We start from the raw sequence: 20,438 nt of genomic DNA, 5'->3' as shown, positions 1-20,438 counted from the left end.
CAGCATTTAACCTCTCGGTGAGCAGCCTGCCGGAATTGACTAGGAGAGGAAGAAGGGAAACCCTTAGCTGTGTGGGCTCCACTGTCTTGTTTCAGACAGTGCACGACTTCCAATTATTTCTGAGTGTGCAGCCGACGGACGAGATGACTCCGTAGAAGGTAGGGGATCACATCTTTCCTTATAAGGTGTAAAACGGTCACTAGGGAAATGTTAAATTGTGCCAGTAAGTCATGCAGTGTAGAATGGAGGATAGGAATAATGTGGGTTGCTCAGCCTTCTATTGAAGTACTTTCAGGTACTCTACTTTATTTGGACTGAAATATGAATTCCGTTTTGGCGTGATGTAGTGTTGGTAGTATCTGGACTGTACAGTTGGAGCAGTGCTCTTCCACATATTAGTTATGTAAAGCTACTTTTCGTGTCACACTTGTGAATCACTCGTGAAAATATTAGAAGCCTCCAAAATTAAAAATGTGCAAAATAACACACACAACATTTCTAATTAATTAGGTATAACAAAAATATTATGCAGTACTGTTAAAAAAAAAAATGCAAAAGTCAGTGCATACTTTTCTTGCAGTGAATTTAAAACAGAGAAAATTATTTTGGACAAAAAATGTTGTTCACCCCTCAGACCAGTAGGCGGCAGTATTTAGATTGGGACCCTTCACTGCCAAACAGAGATAACAGGATGTGCTCTCTTTTCCAGAGGGTAAAGGGCTTTGTGAGTTATGCCTCTCCACCCCCGCTTTTTGCTTCTCTTAAATTTCAGTTGCTGATCAAATATTTGTCAGAATCTACTTCAACTGTTCATCACTTGAACTTATGAGTTTAACAGTTTGACTATTGTTGGGTTTTAGAAGGTTAAAAGGGTGAAAAACATGATTTTAAGTCAGGCTTTGACGTGGAAAAGTAGCAATGCATGATGGGAAATCTGACCTTTTTGGAGGAATAAAATGAACATTAACTCTTTTTAAGCCTTTCTGTATAACACGTTATTCAGTCTTGAATTCATGCAGAGTCTTAGCACGTCCACAAGCTAAGGTTTTGTAAGTTTATACTTATATTAACCATCAGTGATTGTGGTTTGTCTGTCAAAGACGTGCCTGTCCGTGATGTGTACAACTCATACTTACCTGGCAAGGGAGATACCATGATCAAGAAGGTGGTTCACCCAGGGCGAGGCTCAGCCATTGCACTCCGGTTGTGCTGACCCCTGCGAATTCCCCAAATGTGGGAATCTCGATTGCATAATTTCTGGTAGTGGGGGACTGCGTTCGCGCTCTCCCCTGATAAGTTGTACAAAGAAAAAACGTCAAGTTGAATAAGAGCTCCATCTGTTGATGTTGCATCTCTAAAGTTGCTGGATAAACTCAAATGAGAACTTATATGCTGTACTTGCTGTATGAATACATATTACTATGCAGTATAGTGTTTGTCAATTGTGTAGTTCTTGGTAATGGGGAACTGTGATTACATTTTCCCTGATACGTTCCAAAAGTAGAAATTGAAAGAAAAACATTTGATAATTTCAAAAAATGAAAGCAGCATGTGCTGAATTGGCTACTGGAAATTTAGTCGATTGCGACCATAAAATGATATGAGATGTAAAGAAAAGGGAAAATTAAAAATGGCCATGTCCCTAGAAAATGCAGTTGGGAATGTTGAGCCTAACTAACCTATTGTTATTTTTTTTCTTCAATTCCAGCGGTCACACTTTAAGGATGGAGTAGGACTGTGTTTAAAAACGTTAAACTATGGTGGACAGCATTTAACCTCTCGGTGAGCAGCCTACCGGAATTGACTAGGAGAGGAAGAAGGGAAACCCTTAGCTGTGTGGGCTCCACTGTCTTGTTTCACACAGTGCACGACTTCCAATTATTTCTGAGTGTGCAGCCGACGGACGAGATGACTCCGTAGAAGGTAGGGGATCACATCATTCCTTATAAGGTGTAAAACGTTCACTAGGGAAATGTTAAATTGTGCCAGTAATTCATGCAGTGTAGAATGGAGGATAGGAATAATTTGGGTTGCTCAGCCTTCTATTGAAGTACTTTCAGGTACTCTACTTTATTTGGACTGAAATATGAATTCCGTTTTGGCTTGATGTAGTGTTAGTAGTATCTGGACTGTACAGTTGGAGCAGTGCACTTCCACATATAAGTTATGTCGTTACTTTTCGTGTCACACTTGTGAATCACACGTGAAAATATTAGAAGCCTCCAAAATGTGCAAATTAACACACAACATTTCTAATTGATTAGGTATAACAAAAATATTATGCAGTACTGTCAAAAAAATAATGTAAAAGTCAGTGCATATTTTTCTTGCAGTGAATTTGATAAAGAGAAAATTATTTTGGACAAAAAATGTTGTTCACCCCTCAGACCTGTAGGCGGCAGTATTTAGATTTGGACCCTTCACTGCCAAACAGAGAAAACAGGAAGTGCTCTCTTTTTGAGAGGGAAAAGGGCTTTGTGAGTTATGCCTCTCCACCCCCGCTTTTTGCTTCTCTTAAATTTCAGTTGCTGATCAAACATTTGTCAGAATCTACTTCAACTGTTTATCACTTGAACTTATGAGTTTAACAGTTTGACTGTTGTTGTGTTTTAGAAGGTTAAAAGGGTGAAAAACATGATTTTAAGTCAGGCTTTGATGTGGAAAAGTAGCAATGCATGATGGGAAATCTGACCTTTTTGGAGGAATAAAATGAACATTAACTCTTTTTAAGCCTTTCTGTATAACACTATTCAGTCTTGAATTCATGCAGAGTCTTAGCACATCCACAAGCTATGGTTTTGTAAGTTAGTACTTACAATCACCATCAGTGATCGTGGTTTGTCTGTGAAAGACTAGCCTGTCCGTGATGTGTACAACTCATACTTACCTGGCAAGGGAGATACCATGATCAAGAAGGTGGTTCACCCAGGGCGAGGCTCAGCCATTGCACTCCGGTTGTGCTGACCCCTGCGAATTCCCCAAATGTGGGAATCTCGATTGCATAATTTCTGGTAGTGGGGGACTGCGTTCGCGCTCTCCCCTGATAAGTTGTATAATAAAAAGATTTAAATACGCTCGAACTTTGTCATCTGCTGCATGTTGTGTGGTTCAGCAATCAGTCAGCAGGTTCTGTTGTCTTCAAACATTTACTGTATATGATGTCACTTATTGTGCAGTATTTATAAATTGTAGGAAGACTTCATTGGTAAAGAAAAGCTGAGTCTCACCATGTCGCAGTAGTAGTAAAGAGTTTAATTATGATATCTGTATACTCTTTTTCTTTAAACTACTTAGTGTAACTACTGTAACTCTAATACCGCAACCCTAAAGCAGCAGAATTTGCCATGCAAAGATGGCAATGATGTTGATTTATTTTTGTATTTATTTCAGCTGTCCTTGTGGAGTTTGTAATTTCAGGTTCAGCTGTACAGCTGTACTGAGACCTGTGTGTAAAGTTTTGTTAATCTTAATCCGGTAAATATGGGTAATAATTGTCAAATTAATTGCCATTCAGTTTCATTATTGCGGTTTCTATATTCTCTAGATGTGAAATACCTGTGCATGTATGTTATCAATTTTCCTGTTCTGAATTTGATAGTTATTTTGGACGAAATAGTGTTGTTCACACCCTAGACCATTAGGTGGCAGTGTTAAGATTCCTACCCTTCACTGGCAAACAAAGAAAACAGGAAGTGCTCTCTTTTTGAGAGTGAAAAGGGCTTTGTGAGTTATGTCCCTCCACTGCCACTTTAATTTCAGTTGTCGATCATTTGTCAGAATAGACTTGATGAAAACTGAAGAAGTAGTGATGAATTTTAAAGTTTGAGTGCTTGTTTTTAGAAGGTTAAAGAGGCAAAATAGATGATTGAAGCCCATGCTTTGATATGGAAATGTTGCAGTGCATCATGGGAAATCTGACTTTTTGAAGGACTAAAATGTAAATAAGTGTATCATAATAGTCTTATTTTCAGCAGTTCTGATACTTTTCTTCTGCTGTTGTTTGTCATATTGTAGTCATGTTTCACCATCTGTCCTTGGTGTGAGTGTAACTTTTACACCCCTGAGTAAGAAGGACTGTGCAGAGAATCACTATGTTTTCTGCGTTAGTTGTCAGTCATCGCTTCTCGGCCTTTTGGCTAAGATCAAGTGTAGTATCTGTTCTTATCAGTTTAATATCTGATACGTCCCCTACCTGGGGACCATATATTAAATTGATTTTTGGAACTGGGAGATGGAATAGGGGCTTGCTCCGTCCACTCCACGCATCAACCTGGTATTGCAGTATCTCCAGGAATGGTGCACCCCCCCTCAACTGTTAAAATTAAAATAGTTCTTATGTCTGATTTACCTCGGGCGGTGCTGACAGTCAGCGTACCATGACTTCAGTTGGTTCAAATGTGTGTTGTTATGCCCACATTATACTTCTACGACTGCGAAATCCGTATAGACTGCGCACCACGGAGACACCTCAAGTCGTCATACTTTTGCGTTGTGGTGACGGACACGCGCTGCTAGTTCCCGCCCGATCAGTATGGGACGCTGCGCAAGGTCGTTGTGCTTCTGGCTACAGTGAGCAATGGCGTCCGAGAGAGAAAGACTGTTGTTGTTGAAACAGTGGCCGTTTCTCACTTTTTTGTGTCACTGAACGCAGTTTTAAGATAATTTGAGGCAAGAAATTGGCCATTTAGAGTCTAAACATGTGCTGTGTGTGTTAAGATGTGACGTATTTATAGTTTGGCAGCGGCGTTGTCGGCAGTGAACAGCTCTGCGTCTGTGGACGCTCGGTGCTCACAGTGAGCCGGCACAGAGCAGCTTGCATGGCCTGTCCTGAGGACCAATCGCAGCTCTTGCCGTCTCCGTTGTCCCTTGACGGATTGACGGACACTTAAAAAATATTTGTGCAGTCGGAGACGACGCAGAGGCTCTTCGACAGTCTCTCCGTCGATGCAGAGGTCTCTGCGTAACCTACGCAGAGCATTTTATGCAGGAGTATAAATTGGGCTTTATTGTTGCACATAGCAAAGTCAACAGTTGGGATTTATGTCTGTCTGTCTAACAAATTGCTTTACATATGCCCTCAATTTGAGCAGTGCTATTTGGAGAATCAGGGTTAGGGTTTGGGTTTGGGTTCGTAGGGTGGCAAAACTGAAACTGCAGCCTCTGATATTGCAGGAAGCCTTCGTTGGAAAAGCTGTGTGAGAAAAGCTAAAATTAATATATATATATATATATACACGTGTATATATATATACATAATATTGTCAATTGTACGGAACTGCAGGCCCACAGGCAGTAGGTTAAGGCCCGCAGAACTAAGTCCCTTTAGTTTTAGGCCCGCAGAACTATGCCCCTTAGTTTTAGGTCTGCAGAATTAAGCCCCTACATTTTTTCACAGTCGTTGATCAAATGACATTTGCCAGAATCCACTTCAGCCTTTAATCACTTGAACTCAAGGTTTTACAATTCGACTGGTTGTTTTTCAAAGGTTTGGTAGCAATAGACGATTGTAGGTCAGGCTTTGATGGGGAAATGTTGCAAAGCATGATGGGAGATCATGAGACCCCTGAGTAAGAAGGACTGTGCAGAGAATCACTATGTTTCCTGCGTTAGTAGTCAGGCATCGCTTCTCGGCCTTTTGGCTAAGATCAAGTGTAGTATCTGTTCTTATCAGTTTAATATCTGATACGTCCCCTACCCGGGGACCATATATTAAATTGATTTTTGGAACTGGGAGATGGAATAGGGGCTTGCTCCGTCCACTCCACGCATCAACCTGGTATTGCAGTATCTCCAGGAATGGTGCACCACCCTCAACTGTTAAAATTAAAATAGTTTCTTATGTCTGAATTAGGTTGGGTAGTGTGAAATACCTGTGCATGTATGTTATCAATTTTCCTGTTGTGAATTAGATAGTTATTTTGGATGAAATAGTGTTGTTCACACCCTAGACCAGTAGGTGGCAGTGTTCAGATTCCTATCCTCACTGGCAAACAAAGAAAACAGGAAGTGCTCTCTTTTTGAGAGGGAAAAGGGCTTTGTGGGTTATGTCCCTCCACTGCCACTTTTTTTTGTCTTCTGTCTAATTTCAGTTGTTGATCAATTGTCAGAATAGACTTGATGAAAACTGAAGAAGTAGTGATGAATTTTAAAGTTTGAGTGCTTGTTTTTAGAAGGTTAAAGAGGCAAAATAGATGATTGAAGCCCTGGCTTTGATATGGAAATGTTGCAGTGCATCATGGGAAATCTGACTTTTTGAAGGACTAAAATGTAAATAAGTGTATTATAATAGTCTTATTTTCAGCAGTTCTGATATTTTCTTCTGCTGTTGTTCGTCATATTGTAGTCATGTTTCACCATCTGTCCTTGGTGTGAGTGTAACTTTTACACCCCTGAGTAAGAAGGACTGTGCAGAGAGTCACTATGTTTCCTGCGTTAGTTGTCAAGCATCGCTTCTCGGCCTTTTGGCTAAGATCAAGTGTAGTATCTGTTCTTATCAGTTTAATATCTGATACGTCCCCTACCCGGGGACCATATATTAAATTGATTTTTGGAACTGGGAGATGGAATAGGGGCTTGCTCCGTCCACTCCACGCATCAACCTGGTATTGCAGTACCTCCAGGAATGGTGCACCCCCCTCAACTGTTAAAATTGAAGTAGTCCTATGTCTGAATTAGCTGGGGTAGTGCTGACATTCAGTGTACCAGTATCTGCAGTTGGTTCAAATGTGCATTGTTAAGGCCACATTATACTACTACAACTGCGAAATGCGTTATCCGACTGCATCACCATGGACACGCCACGAGCCGTCATACTTCTGCGTTGTGGTGACGGATATGCGCTGCTATTTCCCGCCCGATCAGTATGGGACGCTGCGCAAGGTTGTTGTGCTTCTGGCTACAGTGAGCAATGGTGTCCGAGAGAGAAAGACTGTTGTTGTTTAAACAGTGGCCGTTTCTCACTTTTCTGTGTCACTGAACGCAGTTTTAAGATAATTTGAGGCGAGAAATTGGCCATTTAGAGACTAAACATGTGCTGTGTGTGTTAAGATGTGACGTATTTATAGTTTGGCAGCGACGTTGTCGACGTTGCCGGCAGTGAAGAGCTCCGCATCTGTGGACGCTCGGTGCGCACTGTGAGCCGGCACAGAGCAGCGTTAGCTCGGCCTGTCCTGAGGACCAATCGCAGCTCTTGCCGTCTCCGTTATCCCTTGACGGAGTGACGGCCACTTAAAAAATATTTTGTGCAGTCGGAGACGACGCAGAGGCTCTTCGACAGTCTCTCCGTTGATGCAGAGGACTCTGCGTAACCTACGCAGAGCACTTTATGCAGGAGTATAAAGTGGGCTTTATTGTTGCACATAGCAAAGTCAACAGTTGGGATTTACGTCTGTCTGTCTAACAAATTGCTTTAGATATGCCCTCAATTTGAGCAGTGCTATTTGGAGAATCAGGGTTAGGGTTTGGGTTTGGGTCTGAGTCTGGTTTCGTGGGGTGGCGAAACTGAAACTGCAGCCTCTGATATTGCAGGAAGCCTTCGTTGGAAAAGCTGTGTGAGAAAAGCTAAAATTAATATATATATACACACGTATATACGTATACATAATATTGTCAATTGTACGGAACTGCAGGCCCACAGGCAGTAGGTTTAGGCCCGCAGAACTAAGTCCCTTAGTTTTAGGCCTGCAGAACTAAGTCCCTTAGTTTTATGCCTGCAGAATTAAGCCCCTACATTTTTTCACAGTCGTTGATCAAACGACATTTGCCAGAATCCACTTCAGCCTTTAATCACTTGAACTCAAGGTTTTACAATTCGACTGGTTGTTTTTCAAAGGTTTAGTAGCAATAGACGATTGTAGGTCAGGCTTTGATGGGGAAATGTTGCAAAGCATGATGGGAGATCATGAGACCCCTGAGTAAGAAGGACTGTGCAGAGAATCACTATGTTTCCTGTGCTAGTTGTCAGGCATCGCTTCTCGGCCTTTTGGCTAAGATCAAGTGTAGTATCTGTTCTTATCAGTTTAATATCTGATACGTCCCCTACCCGGGGACCATATATTAAATTGATTTTTGGAACTGGGAGATGGAATAGGGGCTTGCTCCGTCCACTCCACGCATCAACCTGGTATTGCAGTATCTCCAGGAATGGTGCACCCCCCTAAACTGTTAAAATTAAAATGGTTCTTATGTCTGAATTAGCTCAGGTAGTGCTGACAGTCAGTGTACCAGTATATGCAGTTGGTTCAAATGTGCATTGAGATGAGAATCAGCACCTCTAAGTCTGAGGCCATGGTTCTCGACCGGTAAAAGGTGGTTGGCCCCGCCGGGTCAGTGGAGAGAGTTTAAGTTCGCGCTCTCCCCTGAAAAGTTGTACAATGAAAACGATTATCTTTTGTAGGTTCAGATGTGTGCCTATGTCGTTGCCCACAGCAAAGTCAACAGTTGGGATTAATGCCTGTCTGTCTAACAAGTCACTTTTGATATGCCCTCAATTTGAACATTGCTATTTGGAGAATCAGGGTTAGGGTTAGGGTTTGGGTTTGGGTTTGGGGGGTGGCGAAATAAACATTTCAAAGTGGGGCCCTGAAACTGAGCCTGGCAAACCTGCTTGGGGGCTCATTTCTGTCACTTACCTAACTGGAGAGTTGGTGCTGGTTCCCGAAACTGCAGCCTCTGATATTGCAGGAAGCCTTCGTTGGAAAAAGCTGTGTGAGAGAAAAGCTCAAATTAATATATATATATGTACACACTTATATACATATATAAAATTGTCAATCGTATGGAACTGCAGGCCCAGAGGCAGTAGGTTTAGGCCCATACATTTAGGCCTGCAGAATTAAGCCCCTTAGTTTCAGGACTGAGGAATTAAGCCCCTCCTTTTTTTCACAGACGGTCTTTCTTCTTCACTTTTCTATGGATATGTAACAACATTTAAGTCAACAGAGCATATTTGGAGCACAATTCAAATAATGGTCACACATTTGCTCATGATTATATGTATTGAAATGAGAATTATTTTATTTAGACTTGCCTCAGACGAATTCTAGTACACTGTACCATATCAAATATATTTAAACAAGTTAAACAACAACAACTCAGACTTAATACTATTGATGGGCTGACCATTCCTTTTGCAGGGCTGCAAGCTTAATATTTAGGCTAATGTTCGCTTAAGTTTCCATTGACAAGAGTGCTCTTATACCAGTCATTGTTATCTCATCAATGATGTTACACATTCCTGTGCTGTTGGTATTGCTTAGAGGTATAGTCCACAGACCGTGGTGTGGAGGGCTGGGGTTCAAATACCGCTCAACTATTATGTACATGTACACTACTCTTCAAAATGTATATTTCATTTTAAACAAGTTGGAGCAGTGTTCATTCGCACACATTAACTCAAAAATACACTCTTATTCTGTTAAGGTTAACTTTAAGTGTCCAGGTAGCATAGGGAAAGACGAACTTAATTGCATTGATGACATGTTAGCATGACATACATCCTTTCAATCCTTTGAAGCAATTCTGGCATTTTCTATTGCTTTGTCTTATTGCGTTCACATTTCAATGTTCGAGTGAGAGGGACCATGCAAACGATTGCTACATTACCTCTGACAGTTTTCAGTCATTGCTTCTCTACCTTTTGGCTAAGATAAGATTTAGTATCTGTTTTTATTTTTGGCTAATTGTGAGAATGACATTTACATATCGTTGTGGGGCATGTTCATAGACTGTGTTGTTCCGTTCAACCTGGGAAGCAACAGCCAAAAGAAGACAGTTTGTACCAGTTTGTAAAAGTAGATATGGTGACAGTAGTATGACTAACTGACCTGACTAATCCCAAGTGACTGATTGAAACGGCAGTTACAAGACCCACATGGTTTCATGGTGAATTCGTTTTGCCATAAAAGAAGAATTATGACCTTGGCTGCAAGGTTGTTGCTCAACACTGCCCACAGGGGATCGTCCTGCTCCTGGATTAAGTTCTTCTCTCCGAGCTGTCGGGGGTCTTGGGAAACTCCTTTGCCTACTCAGGTGAGGTCATTTTCAGAGACTGCTGCTTGTCATGTCTCTGGAGAGAGGAAAACAAAGGGCAGTGAAAGTGACAGAAAGAAAACCACCGGCGACAGGAAGAGGGTCTGTGGCTCTGGAGGATCAGGCACAGGAGGAAATCAGCTTTGCTGCCCTAAATGTGGAGATCCATGCACCCTGGTGTCAACACGATTTGTAAAATGTGAGAAATGCTATCAGATTTTTGAGGTTCTGTCTGAAACTGACTCAATGAAGGGGCTAAACCAAGAGCTAGAATTGGCTGTGGAGGCAGTAAAGCTGGCATTTGCACGGAAACCTCCCCCTCCCCCAAAGAAGATATATGCTTATCTTGACAAGTATGTTGTTGGCCAGTCCTACGCGAAAAAAGTGTTAGCAGTTGCAGTATACAATCATTACAAACGCATCTACAACAATATTCCTGCTGGAAGTGGTCGGCAGGTTGAGACGGAAAGACAACCTTCTTTTACACCTCGTGTGCTGCTGCAGACAGCAGGGATCGGTCCTCATGAAAATGCTCTGGGTGTGTCCATGCAGCATCTGGCAAATCAACAGACAACTCAAGAGAAGAGAGGCAGCAAGATCCTGGACTCCACATACACTGAAATTAAACTGGAGAAGAGCAACATCATACTTCTTGGACCAACTGGTTCGGGAAAAACATTGTTGGCACAGACATTGGCCCGTTGTCTGGACGTTCCCTTTGCAATTTGCGATTGCACCACACTAACTCAAGCCGGATATGTGGGAGAAGACATAGAGTCAGTGATTGCTAAACTGCTGCAAGATGCCAACTACTCTGTGGAGAAAGCACAGCGAGGTATTGTTTTTTTGGATGAGGTGGATAAGATTGGCAGTGTACCTGGAATCCATCAGCTCAGAGATGTGGGAGGAGAAGGAGTTCAGCAGGGTTTGCTCAAACTTGTGGAGGGAACAATTATTAATGTTCCCGAGAAAAACTCCAGGAAACTTAGAGCAGAAATGATGCAGGTTGACACAACAAACATCTTATTTGTTGCATCAGGAGCATTCAATGGACTTGATAGAATCATCAGCAGAAGAACGGATGAAACATTTTTAGGATTTGGAACTTCTTCAAAACTGGACAAAGGGCACCATGCATCGGTAGCAGCGCACGTGGCTAACACCAGCAGTGAGACAGACACAGTGGCAGAGATCAAGGAGAAGGACAGACTGCTGAAGCACGTTGAGGCTCGAGATCTGATAGAGTTTGGAATGATCCCAGAGTTTGTTGGCCGTCTCCCTGTGGTTGTTCCTCTACAAAGCCTGGACGAAGAAACATTAGTCCAAATTCTGACCGAACCGTGTAACGCTGTGGTGCCCCAGTACCAGGCTCTTTTCAACATGGACAATTGCGATCTCTATGTGACTCGGGATGCTTTGAAAGCAATAGCCAGAATGGCACTCGAGACCAAAACGGGAGCTCGTGGGCTTCGTTCCATCATGGAAAAGCTCCTCCTTGAACCCATGTTTGAGGTGCCACATTCTGGCATCATAGCTGTCGAGCTGAACAAAGATGTTGTCCATGGAAAAACCAAACCCAGATATTTGAGAGCTTCAGCCAAGTCCGCGGAAGAGGAATACGACTTGGGCATTGAGGAGGAGACTTGGGCTCAACAGGTGGATGCTGCTAATAGTTGAACCACATGGCACTGATTTCAGCTAAAGCTAATATTGCCTGAAATCATTAGATACCAACATAAAGATCAGGCAGAGTGTACAATTAATAAAAGTTCCTAACTGGTTCTCACTGAGAACTGTTTTTGCTATTTTATTCATGAACACATTTTGTTTAATCATTCAAGGATCATAAATTACATAGATTTTTGGAAAAAAGGCTTATTCTATCCAGATATTGCAGAATTTCCAGGTATGTTGCCTATCTGTTAGTAATGTTAAACGTAATCTATGCTTTCATAGGACTTATTAAAGCGGAACTAGACCGGAAGTTCCTATTATCGCTGTTTTTTTGGTGTGTATCTGCGTCATTACCTTGTTTATGAAGCCCTGACGGTTCGAAACAAACAGTTCAGCCACTGCTGAGAACGTTGTGTTTTATTATAATCTCGGGGCTCAACGAGATCACTGAAAATCCCGTAACAGTTACGTAAGCAGCGGTTCTCCTGAACAGCAGATCCTCCTGCTCCGGGCACTAGTCCGGGCACATCCGGTTGCGTACATTGAACCGCAGAAGAAGAATAACGTCCGTTGTGGAGGTGTTTCACGAGCAACAGTGTCTTCTGACTCTGGGTCTGAGGGTCAAAGTCATAAAAGGGACTGCGGCGGGGAGTCGTGAAGAAGCTATTTTTAAACACTGTTAAAACAATGTTTTGATAATGAGGAGCAGTGCATCCGCCGTTTCAGAGGGGGGTGCTGCGCTTCTGAGAACGGATGTGCTGGATAGTACTGGCCAATCACAAGACTCTGTCTTCTGGGGGTGAAAGTTCACTCTGAAATCTCGCAGCAGAAAAACAGCTTCAGAAAAGAGGATTTCTATCAGCTCGTTTACAGCAACTAGGAGGTTTTTGACCATAAAAACAAGTTAATATATGTAAGTAGACCTCCATAACTAACATTTATGTGCAACAGGACCACTCTATGTCACCTTTAAAGTGCTCAGTCAGAATAAAGGTATTCTAAAGATATAAACAATTTAACATGTGACTGCTCACAGGTCAGGACAGATATGAGGGTCTGACATTTGGTTGACCAGGTGGGTGCACCGATCTGCAGTGCCTTTTCCATCCCGAGTTTCTTTCAGATCTGACACATTTAGATTTATTTCTTTTTTCTCAGTGGGAATTATATTTGTAAAACTACAAAATTTCAACTAGAAGTCAAAATTAATACACAAATAACACCATGAGTAGTGGACAATGTTCACATTCATGACAATTCCTGCTAAATCCAGGGATCTGCTTATAATCAAACATTTTTCCTTTCATAAGACTGGTTACCTTTTTGGTGAAGTCATATTTTACGACTGTGCCAAACAGACAATCTGTGCGCAGTTTTCCCAAATGTTGTGTGCAATGTGGAAGGACTTTCCTCGCAACCTTCACTGAAGATCTTGAGAACCCACACCTTGGTCGTGGTATCGTCCTCAGTTCAATCCCTCATCAGACAGATCACCTGCGTGTCCACGTCACACCTGAAATAACACATTCCTAATAAATCTTTACTCAGAGTAAAGTTAACACAGCGCACTCTGGACAGTTTCAAATAACTGAGACTTAAGAGGACTAGGTTATGACGTGCAGCTAATTCATAGTAATTAGAGATAACAACACAAGACCATGATTTTAGTTTTAAACTGCAGGTTTATTATTTTTTAAACATCATGTTCTTTTTGTATCAGTTACAAGTTTAGTTCACATCAACCAGTAAACACATAAAATGGGAAAAAAAACATTCACCAACTTGGAAATAAAATTAGATCAATTCAAAATTCACATTTTACATGGTATTTATTATAAATTACACAAGAGACTTACTAAAGGTTAGATTTGACCTTTTAATTACACTGCTGGATTGTTGTTAAAATGTAATTAAATGCTTGTCGTTTGCATTATATATACAGTTATATGAAAATAGGAAACGTAATCAGACTTTTCTAGTTACTGAATATCTGCGGCTCCTCCTGAGATTTCTTCCATTTTTGCACCGTTTAACACGATGCAAAAGGGTCTAAGGACAGAGGACAACATGTTTGTAAAACCCACGATGGCAAACTGTTATTTAGGAATTTAGGCTATATACTCATCAAAGTCAGGACCATGGTGGCAACAAAACCGGCGCATATAAAAACCATGATTAGATCTTTGAAAAAGTATGTCCAGCTTTCTTTGTTCCATTTCTTCCCCTCCTGAAACCACTTCTTGGCGTGTTTCTGTAGGCAGTCGACAATGACGGCTTCCACGGCCGTTTGCTGCTCAAGCAGCATGTACCGAAGCATGTCGCCATATTTCCCCCGAAGCTCCTTAACGACAACCTTCGCTAACGTTTTGGCTTTGTGTATGTGTGGAATGTGGCCCTCGACAACAGCGAGTCCTTTCCTCGTTTTATTTATCAGACGGGACATGTGGAAGGACATCTCCTCGTGTGAGAGTCCTTTTTGCGCACCGGTCCTCCCATAGATGTGGATGGCCACTGCTGCGAGGAACATAAGGGCCCGTGTCTCTGTGCTGTCTATAGGTGGATCTATCCTGTGATTGAAACATCCTTTGGTGATACATATCCTCCCTGATGGATTAAGAATTATTTTTATGTCATCTGCAGACCTCTGCTTGAACAAAAGGATGTTTGATTTCCTTTGAGAGTGCGTGGAGTAATCGTTCATCCCCAAGTGGATGTTGTTTTTGTTCTTTGACGTGTCTGAGACACCACGGAACACAATGACGAGACGTCCTTTCATCTTTACTCAAATGACATCAGCTCACAAAGGGTCCAGTAGTTGGTTATAAAAGAGTAGAAATACAGCAATATTGTGACATTAGTGTGTTAAATGTGTCTGTACGTTAGCGACTTGGCCTGTACCCCCTCCATCTAACATAAGCATATCATTAATACATTATCTGAGATAAACTAGGATTCATGGCCTTCAATTTATAAAGATTAATGCAGATTTTTGTTTTGTTCTTTTCATTATAAGAAGTAAACTACCAAAATAAGCATTAAGGCCACATTATACTTCTCCGACTGCATATGCGTTATCCGTCTGCGTCACCACGGAGACGCCTCGAGCCTTCATACTTCTGCGTCGTGGTGACGGACACGCGCTGCAATTTCCCGCCCGATCAGTAGGGGTCGCTGCGCAAGGTTGTTGTGCTTCTGGCTACAGTGAGCAATGGCGTCCGAGAAAGAAAGCGAAAGACTGTTGTTGTTGAAACAGTGGCCGTTTGTCACTTTTCTGTGTGACGGAACGCAGTTTTAAGATAATTTGAGGCGAGAAATTGGCCATTTAGAGTCTAAACATGTGCTGTGTTTGTTAAGATATGACGTATTTATAGTTTGGCAGGGGCGTTATGGGCGGGGATCAGCTCCGCGTCTGTGGACGCTCGGTGCTCACTGTGAGCCGGCACAGAGCAGCTTCGCTCGGCCTGTCCTGAGGACCAATCGCAGCTCTTGCCGTCTCCGTTGTCCCTTGACTGAGTGACGGACACTTAAAAAATATTTTGTGCAGTCGGAGACGACGCAGAGGCTCTTCGACAGACTCTGCGTCGACGCAGAGTCTCTGCGTAACCTACGCAGAGCACTTTACGCAGAAGTATAAATTGGGCTTTAGTTGCAGCAGTGGCTGGGAAAATAATGTCTAACTGAGAAATTGGTTATTAGATTAAAATATAATTAAAAGTAGCTAGAATAGCCAAATAATACTCAACAAATAATGGTTTGGGACATTGCCTTATACATTGATGTCCGTGCCACTTGTCAAATGCTCATAATTAAATTATCTTTTTGCTGTGAAGGTCTCGGTAGATGGTTTATTCAAAAGCACAGTAAAGACAAAACGAAATGAAAATGATTCCTAATGTTTTACAGTGTAAATTCAATCATATACTGCATACAGAGATGTTTGTATGATTGAGGCTGAAAAGTGTGGTCCCTTTAAATGCACGAGGAAGTAGAACTTCAGGGGGGTGTGGCCAGTCTGTTGACAACAGCACAAGGTACGCAGCAGTAAAACGTCTTCACTTTGTTATCATCTTTAAGACCTAAATAAACTGCAACAGAAGCACAGAAACCGTTTTCTAATAATGTTAAAACATCTACTACAGAATTTGACACGGTTGTTGTAGTCATTTGAAGAGTAGTGTTGGCTGGAATAAAAATAGCTCCAGGTCTGCCTGTGTTGGCCACGAAGAACAGCAGAAATTGGCAGCAGTTTGTGGCTTTTTCAGAACACTAACGCAGCCTCACCACAGTATCAGATGTGTTATTCTATATTTGCACTGCTTAATGGCAAAGTACTAATTCCTGTCTGACATATCTAATGTGATTTTACTGTAGCAGCAGCAGATCAGACCAGCACAACATTCAGAGGTGTTTACGTCCATCGCTTCCACACAAGTGGTTCATTTCAGACATATTTTCTGGATGTTAATTATACACTCTCAAACTCATCTGTTCCCATGGAAAAAATCCCCTCAATTACAACTTCCCATGGCAGAGCTCTTGAGCTGGTGACCAGTTATAAGTATCTGGGATTTGTTATTGATGGGGAGCTATGTTTCAAAGAGCATGTTAGAAATCTGGTTTCTAAATTAAGGGTCAAGCTCGGCTTCTTTTATAGAAACAAGTCTTGTTTCTCCCTCAGATCCATGAAGCTCCTGATATCTGCCACGTTCTTACCACTACTTGATTATGGTGATGTGTACATGTGTGCCTCTAACAGCTGTCTACAGTCTTTGACACCAGTCTATCATTGTGCTCTGAGGTTCATCACTGGCTGTAGTCGCCTCACCCATCACTGTGATCTGTATGCTAATGCTTCCATGTCTTCCCTGTCTGTAAGACGCTACACACACTGGATGACTGTGGTCTATAAGGCTCTTCTTGGCTTGGTCCCTGCTTATTTAAGCACTTTTCTTCAGAGAACCAGAAGCCACTACGCCTTGCGTTCAAATGACATTTTGCACTTGTCTGCTCCACGTGTTCGGACTGAGATGGGAAAAAAAGCTTTCAGTTTCTCTGCCCCTGCTGCTTGGAATACTCTCCAAACTGAACTTAAAATGCCGGCTTTTATTTCATTAGGAGCTTTCCGCTCCATCTTAAAAGACAGACAACAGAAATCCTTTGAACAGTGTCTATTCTTAAATCGTTACTGTGATCACAACTGCACTTTATGTTTATCTAGTTGGAATTTTATATTTCAATGTTCTGTTTTGTAAATGTTGCATTTCCTGCTTCTTATTTAACTTTTGATGTGTGCTGCTGCCTTTCTTGGCCAGGTCACCCTTGTGAAAGTGATCTTGATCTCAATGGGTCTTTTATCTGGTTAAATAAAGGTTAAATAAAAATAAAACACTCAGGAATAACTACAATACTTTTAAAGAGATGTGGCAGCTCTATTTAGCGTATATGGACATTGGACACATTGCAAGCTTCGAGTTGTAATTTTTGCAAGCTCTATGCCGTCAGTGCTTACTGTTATCTTCCTTGCCTCTAATATTATTTACATTATCCATTTATTTGATTATTTGATTTATCTATTTATTTCATTTTCTCCTCTCTTTTCAGTTTGTTGGTGGGTTGAGTTGTGTGTTTTCATGTATATCTTGTTGAATTGAAAGCTGAAAAATTAAATATTCTAAAGAGATAATTAGCTCAGCAGTTTCTGAAAAAGTCAACCATCCTTGACTTTTTCATCCTTGGCTGCTGGCCAAAGTTAAAACGTTTTTAAGCCGTCACGACCTTGAGAAAGCCATACATGCGCTAATCAGTTCCAGATTAGACTACTGCAATGCGCTGTATGTTGGCATCTCCCAGACTTCTCCCAGTCGCCTTCAACTTGTTCAAAACGCTGCTGCCCGTCTTTTAACCAACACAAATAGAAGAGAGCACATCGCCCCTGTTCTACACTCTCTCCATTGGCTTCCAGTCTCTTTTAGAATCGATTTTAAACTTTTAATGTTTGCCTTTAAAGCTCTTCATGATCTTGCCCCATCTTATTTATCTGAGCTTTTAACTGTTCGTGATCCGGGTAGAGCTCTGAGGTCAAACAACCAAATGTTGCTGGAAGTGCCCAGGTCAAAATATAAACACTGGGGTGATCGAGCCTTTGCTGTTGCTGCTCCCAGGCTCTGGAATAAACTCCCTGTTGAGATGCGTCTTATCTCTGACCTGGGCCTCTTCAAATCAAGGCTAAAAACCTATTTATTTAGGATGGCTTTTAATACCGAGTAGTATGGTGACACTTTTTATCTTTTGTCTTCTTATCTTTTATCTGATTCTATCTTATTTTATTTTGCACTATTTTATTGTTTTTATTGATTTTAATTACTTTTATTTGTTTCCTCTTTATTTATTTCTTGTAAAGCACTTTGGATCACCGAAAGGATTGTTGTAAAGGGCTGTATAAATAAAGTACATTTACATTTACATCCTTAAGTCACATAAATCTCCTTCCATTCTGATGCTCAGTTTGACCTTCAGCAAGTCATTTTTACCACGTCTGTGTAGCGACAGTAAATGCATTGCTGCCATGGGTTTAACTTTTGAGATATTTGTGCTAACAAGCATTTGAAAGGGTTTTAGCCAATGAAGTGACCGGTGCATGTATAACACGTTCTCTGTTCGGCATTTACCTCGCGTCTCTTTGTCGCTTTTCAGCAGGTGAACTTGTACAGCCATGTCCTCTCCAGAGATCAGCGCTCTCTCCTGGGGCCACATGAAGGTGAAGGGATGCTCCTCCGCCTACAAGGACTGTAAAGTCTGGCCTGGAGGCAGCAGGACCTGGGACTGGAGAGAGACCGGGACAAATGTGAGTGACATCACATTGTTCACAACATTATAGATCGGTGTATGTGCGTATGCAGGCAATACAGCCTGGCAGAGCACACTGATGATGTGGCTTCTTTTTCCATCCCAGCATCATCCAGGAGTTCAACCTGCTGATCTGGAGGAGGTGCTAAAAAAGGGAATAAATCAGTTGGTGATCGGCAGAGGCATGAGCGAAGCTCTGCAGGTAAAAAATATAAAAATACTTATAGTTTTCAACAAGTCAGGATTCAAAGTAAAGTCCAAAGAGCATTGTGATTTTAAGTATACACTACTCACAAATGGTTAGGGATATTCAACAAGAAAAGTTCATGCTACAGTGATATTCTACCACAAAAGCAGGGCGTTTAAGTAGAATGATGCAATGGTCATTTCTTTATATCAAATAAGAGCTAACACTGTGGTGGCAATACCACTAAAAAAAAAAAATCTCAATGTCTCAATAACTTGATCAATTTTTAAGTGTTGTTTTGGAACCACTATATCAGATAGTTGTGATTTTTGCAGTTAATCACCTTGTTAGAGAAAAGCATGTTATTCAATAAGTCTTGAAACATTGAACAATTGGACATGTGCATTCAAAAGTTTTTCGAAGGTTAACTTAAGTTCACCTGTAAAAGTTTTAAGTGCATTTTAGGTGCATTCTGAAAATGAATCCAAAAGCCAAACATCCCTAACTTTTTGTGTAGTGTATAATATTAGCAATCCGCACCACTAAGGTTTCCATCAGTATTATACAATATATTTTATATTACACATTCTATATATTGCAATACAAAGGTCCAATTTAAGCACTGAAATTAACTGATTTCACTCAGGAGCAAAACTCAGTATTCAGTTATCTCAAGTTTCTCTGGATAATTTTCACTCCAGACTGGTTTGAAACTTAAACATGGTAACATTTCAAGATCACTCTCTTATTCCCTGCATGCTGGAAGTGTGAGCTGATTCTGCACCGAGTACAGCCACATCAGTAACGGCTAACGACACAGATCCGTGAGAGAGAATAAGAGAATATATGTGACATATAATATGACAAATCACAGAAAAGTACCTTGAGTCATGCAATAAGTTTCACAGAAATAGGACTGTAAATTCACTGGGATGATAAATATAGATCGAGTTTAAAATTAAAACCGGAGACCGAGCCACAACTCCACGTGACACTGATTACTTTCACATGGACACCAATAAATTCAACTATTGTTTGTTTCAGTATATGTAAACACCACCAAGCCTCATCTGTGTCTTAACTGTACGCGCTTTCAGTGTATGTGGCCCACAGTTTGGTAGCACTCGACACAAAATACAATCAATGTGTGTAAAATGGAAAAAAAAAAAAAAAGAGAAAAGAGAAAAGGATGCATATAAATAGTGTCAGACGCACCTGAAAAGCCTCCTTTTCTCTCAGGTTCCCTCCACCACTCTGGACTACGTGAAGCAGAAAGGCGTCAACGTCACAGTCTTGCAGACAGAGAGGGCTGTGGACGAGTACAACAAACTGGCCAACCAGGGCGTGAAGGTGGGCGGAGTCTTCCACTCCACCTGTTGACGCTCCATCGTCGTACACTATTCTGCCAACATCATCAGCTACAGACACTGATTTGACTATAGCTTTGTTTACTTGCACTGTTAATAAACGGTAAGAAAATAAATGAAAGGTTCACTTTGAATCAAATTAGTGATTAAATTCATGTTCCCGTGAGCTGTTTTTTTGTAGACTTCGGTACCTTTAAATGGGGTCTTGTTTCTCATCATTGAGATTCCTGTTGAGTTTAAAATTGTTTCTGTGTCTATCTTTGACCCGTCTGTGTTCAGCTAACATTAGCTGCATTGCTACTGTTGTCCAACATGGATGTTTTCATTTGAACGCA

The 20,438-nt window shown here is 41.3% G+C and overlaps 2 protein-coding genes across 3 annotated transcripts; both read left to right on the top strand.

The window, feature by feature from the left end:
• The first annotated feature begins 1,822 nt into the window (after window positions 1–1,822).
• aamdc (adipogenesis associated, Mth938 domain containing) lies at window positions 1,823–20,254 on the top strand. 2 transcript variants are annotated; one of them, XM_083886018.1, is made up of 4 exons: window positions 1,823–1,923; window positions 18,397–18,547; window positions 18,656–18,751; window positions 19,976–20,254. In XM_083886018.1, exons 2-4 carry the CDS (start codon window positions 18,416–18,418, stop codon window positions 20,114–20,116), a joined length of 369 nt encoding a protein of 122 aa, XP_083742144.1. In that variant the 5' UTR covers window positions 1,823–1,923; window positions 18,397–18,415; the 3' UTR covers window positions 20,117–20,254. The 2 variants fall into 2 exon arrangements, with proteins under 2 accessions (XP_083742144.1, XP_083742143.1); XM_083886017.1 differs by lacking the exon at window positions 1,823–1,923 and adding an exon at window positions 15,701–15,734.
• On the top strand, window positions 9,913–11,706 carry LOC310925151 (ATP-dependent clpX-like chaperone, mitochondrial; the record flags this gene model as incomplete). Its single annotated transcript, XM_083887022.1, has 1 exon — window positions 9,913–11,706. One exon carries the CDS (start codon window positions 9,913–9,915, stop codon window positions 11,704–11,706), a length of 1,794 nt encoding a protein of 597 aa, XP_083743148.1.
• Window positions 20,255–20,438: the final 184 nt, after the last annotated feature.

This window comes from Microchirus variegatus (assembly GCF_963457635.1).
Source record: "Microchirus variegatus genome assembly, chromosome: 3".
Classification (NCBI taxonomy): Eukaryota; Metazoa; Chordata; class Actinopteri; order Pleuronectiformes; family Soleidae; genus Microchirus; species Microchirus variegatus.
Note: the sequence above shows the minus strand (reverse complement) of the source record. Positions and strands in the feature narration are given on the sequence as shown.

What these genes read in the sequence shown, in the direction of transcription:
- aamdc (XM_083886018.1), top strand. Translation starts at nt 18,416, where the DNA reads ATGTCCTCTCCAGAGATCAGCGCTCTCTCCTGGGGCCACATGAAGGTG. An exon ending in GGAGAGAGACCGGGACAAAT is followed by an intron (nt 18,548 to 18,655) that starts GTGAGTGACATC and finishes TTTCCATCCCAG; the next exon opens with CATCATCCAGGAGTTCAACC. An exon ending in GCATGAGCGAAGCTCTGCAG is followed by an intron (nt 18,752 to 19,975) that starts GTAAAAAATATA and finishes CTTTTCTCTCAG; the next exon opens with GTTCCCTCCACCACTCTGGA.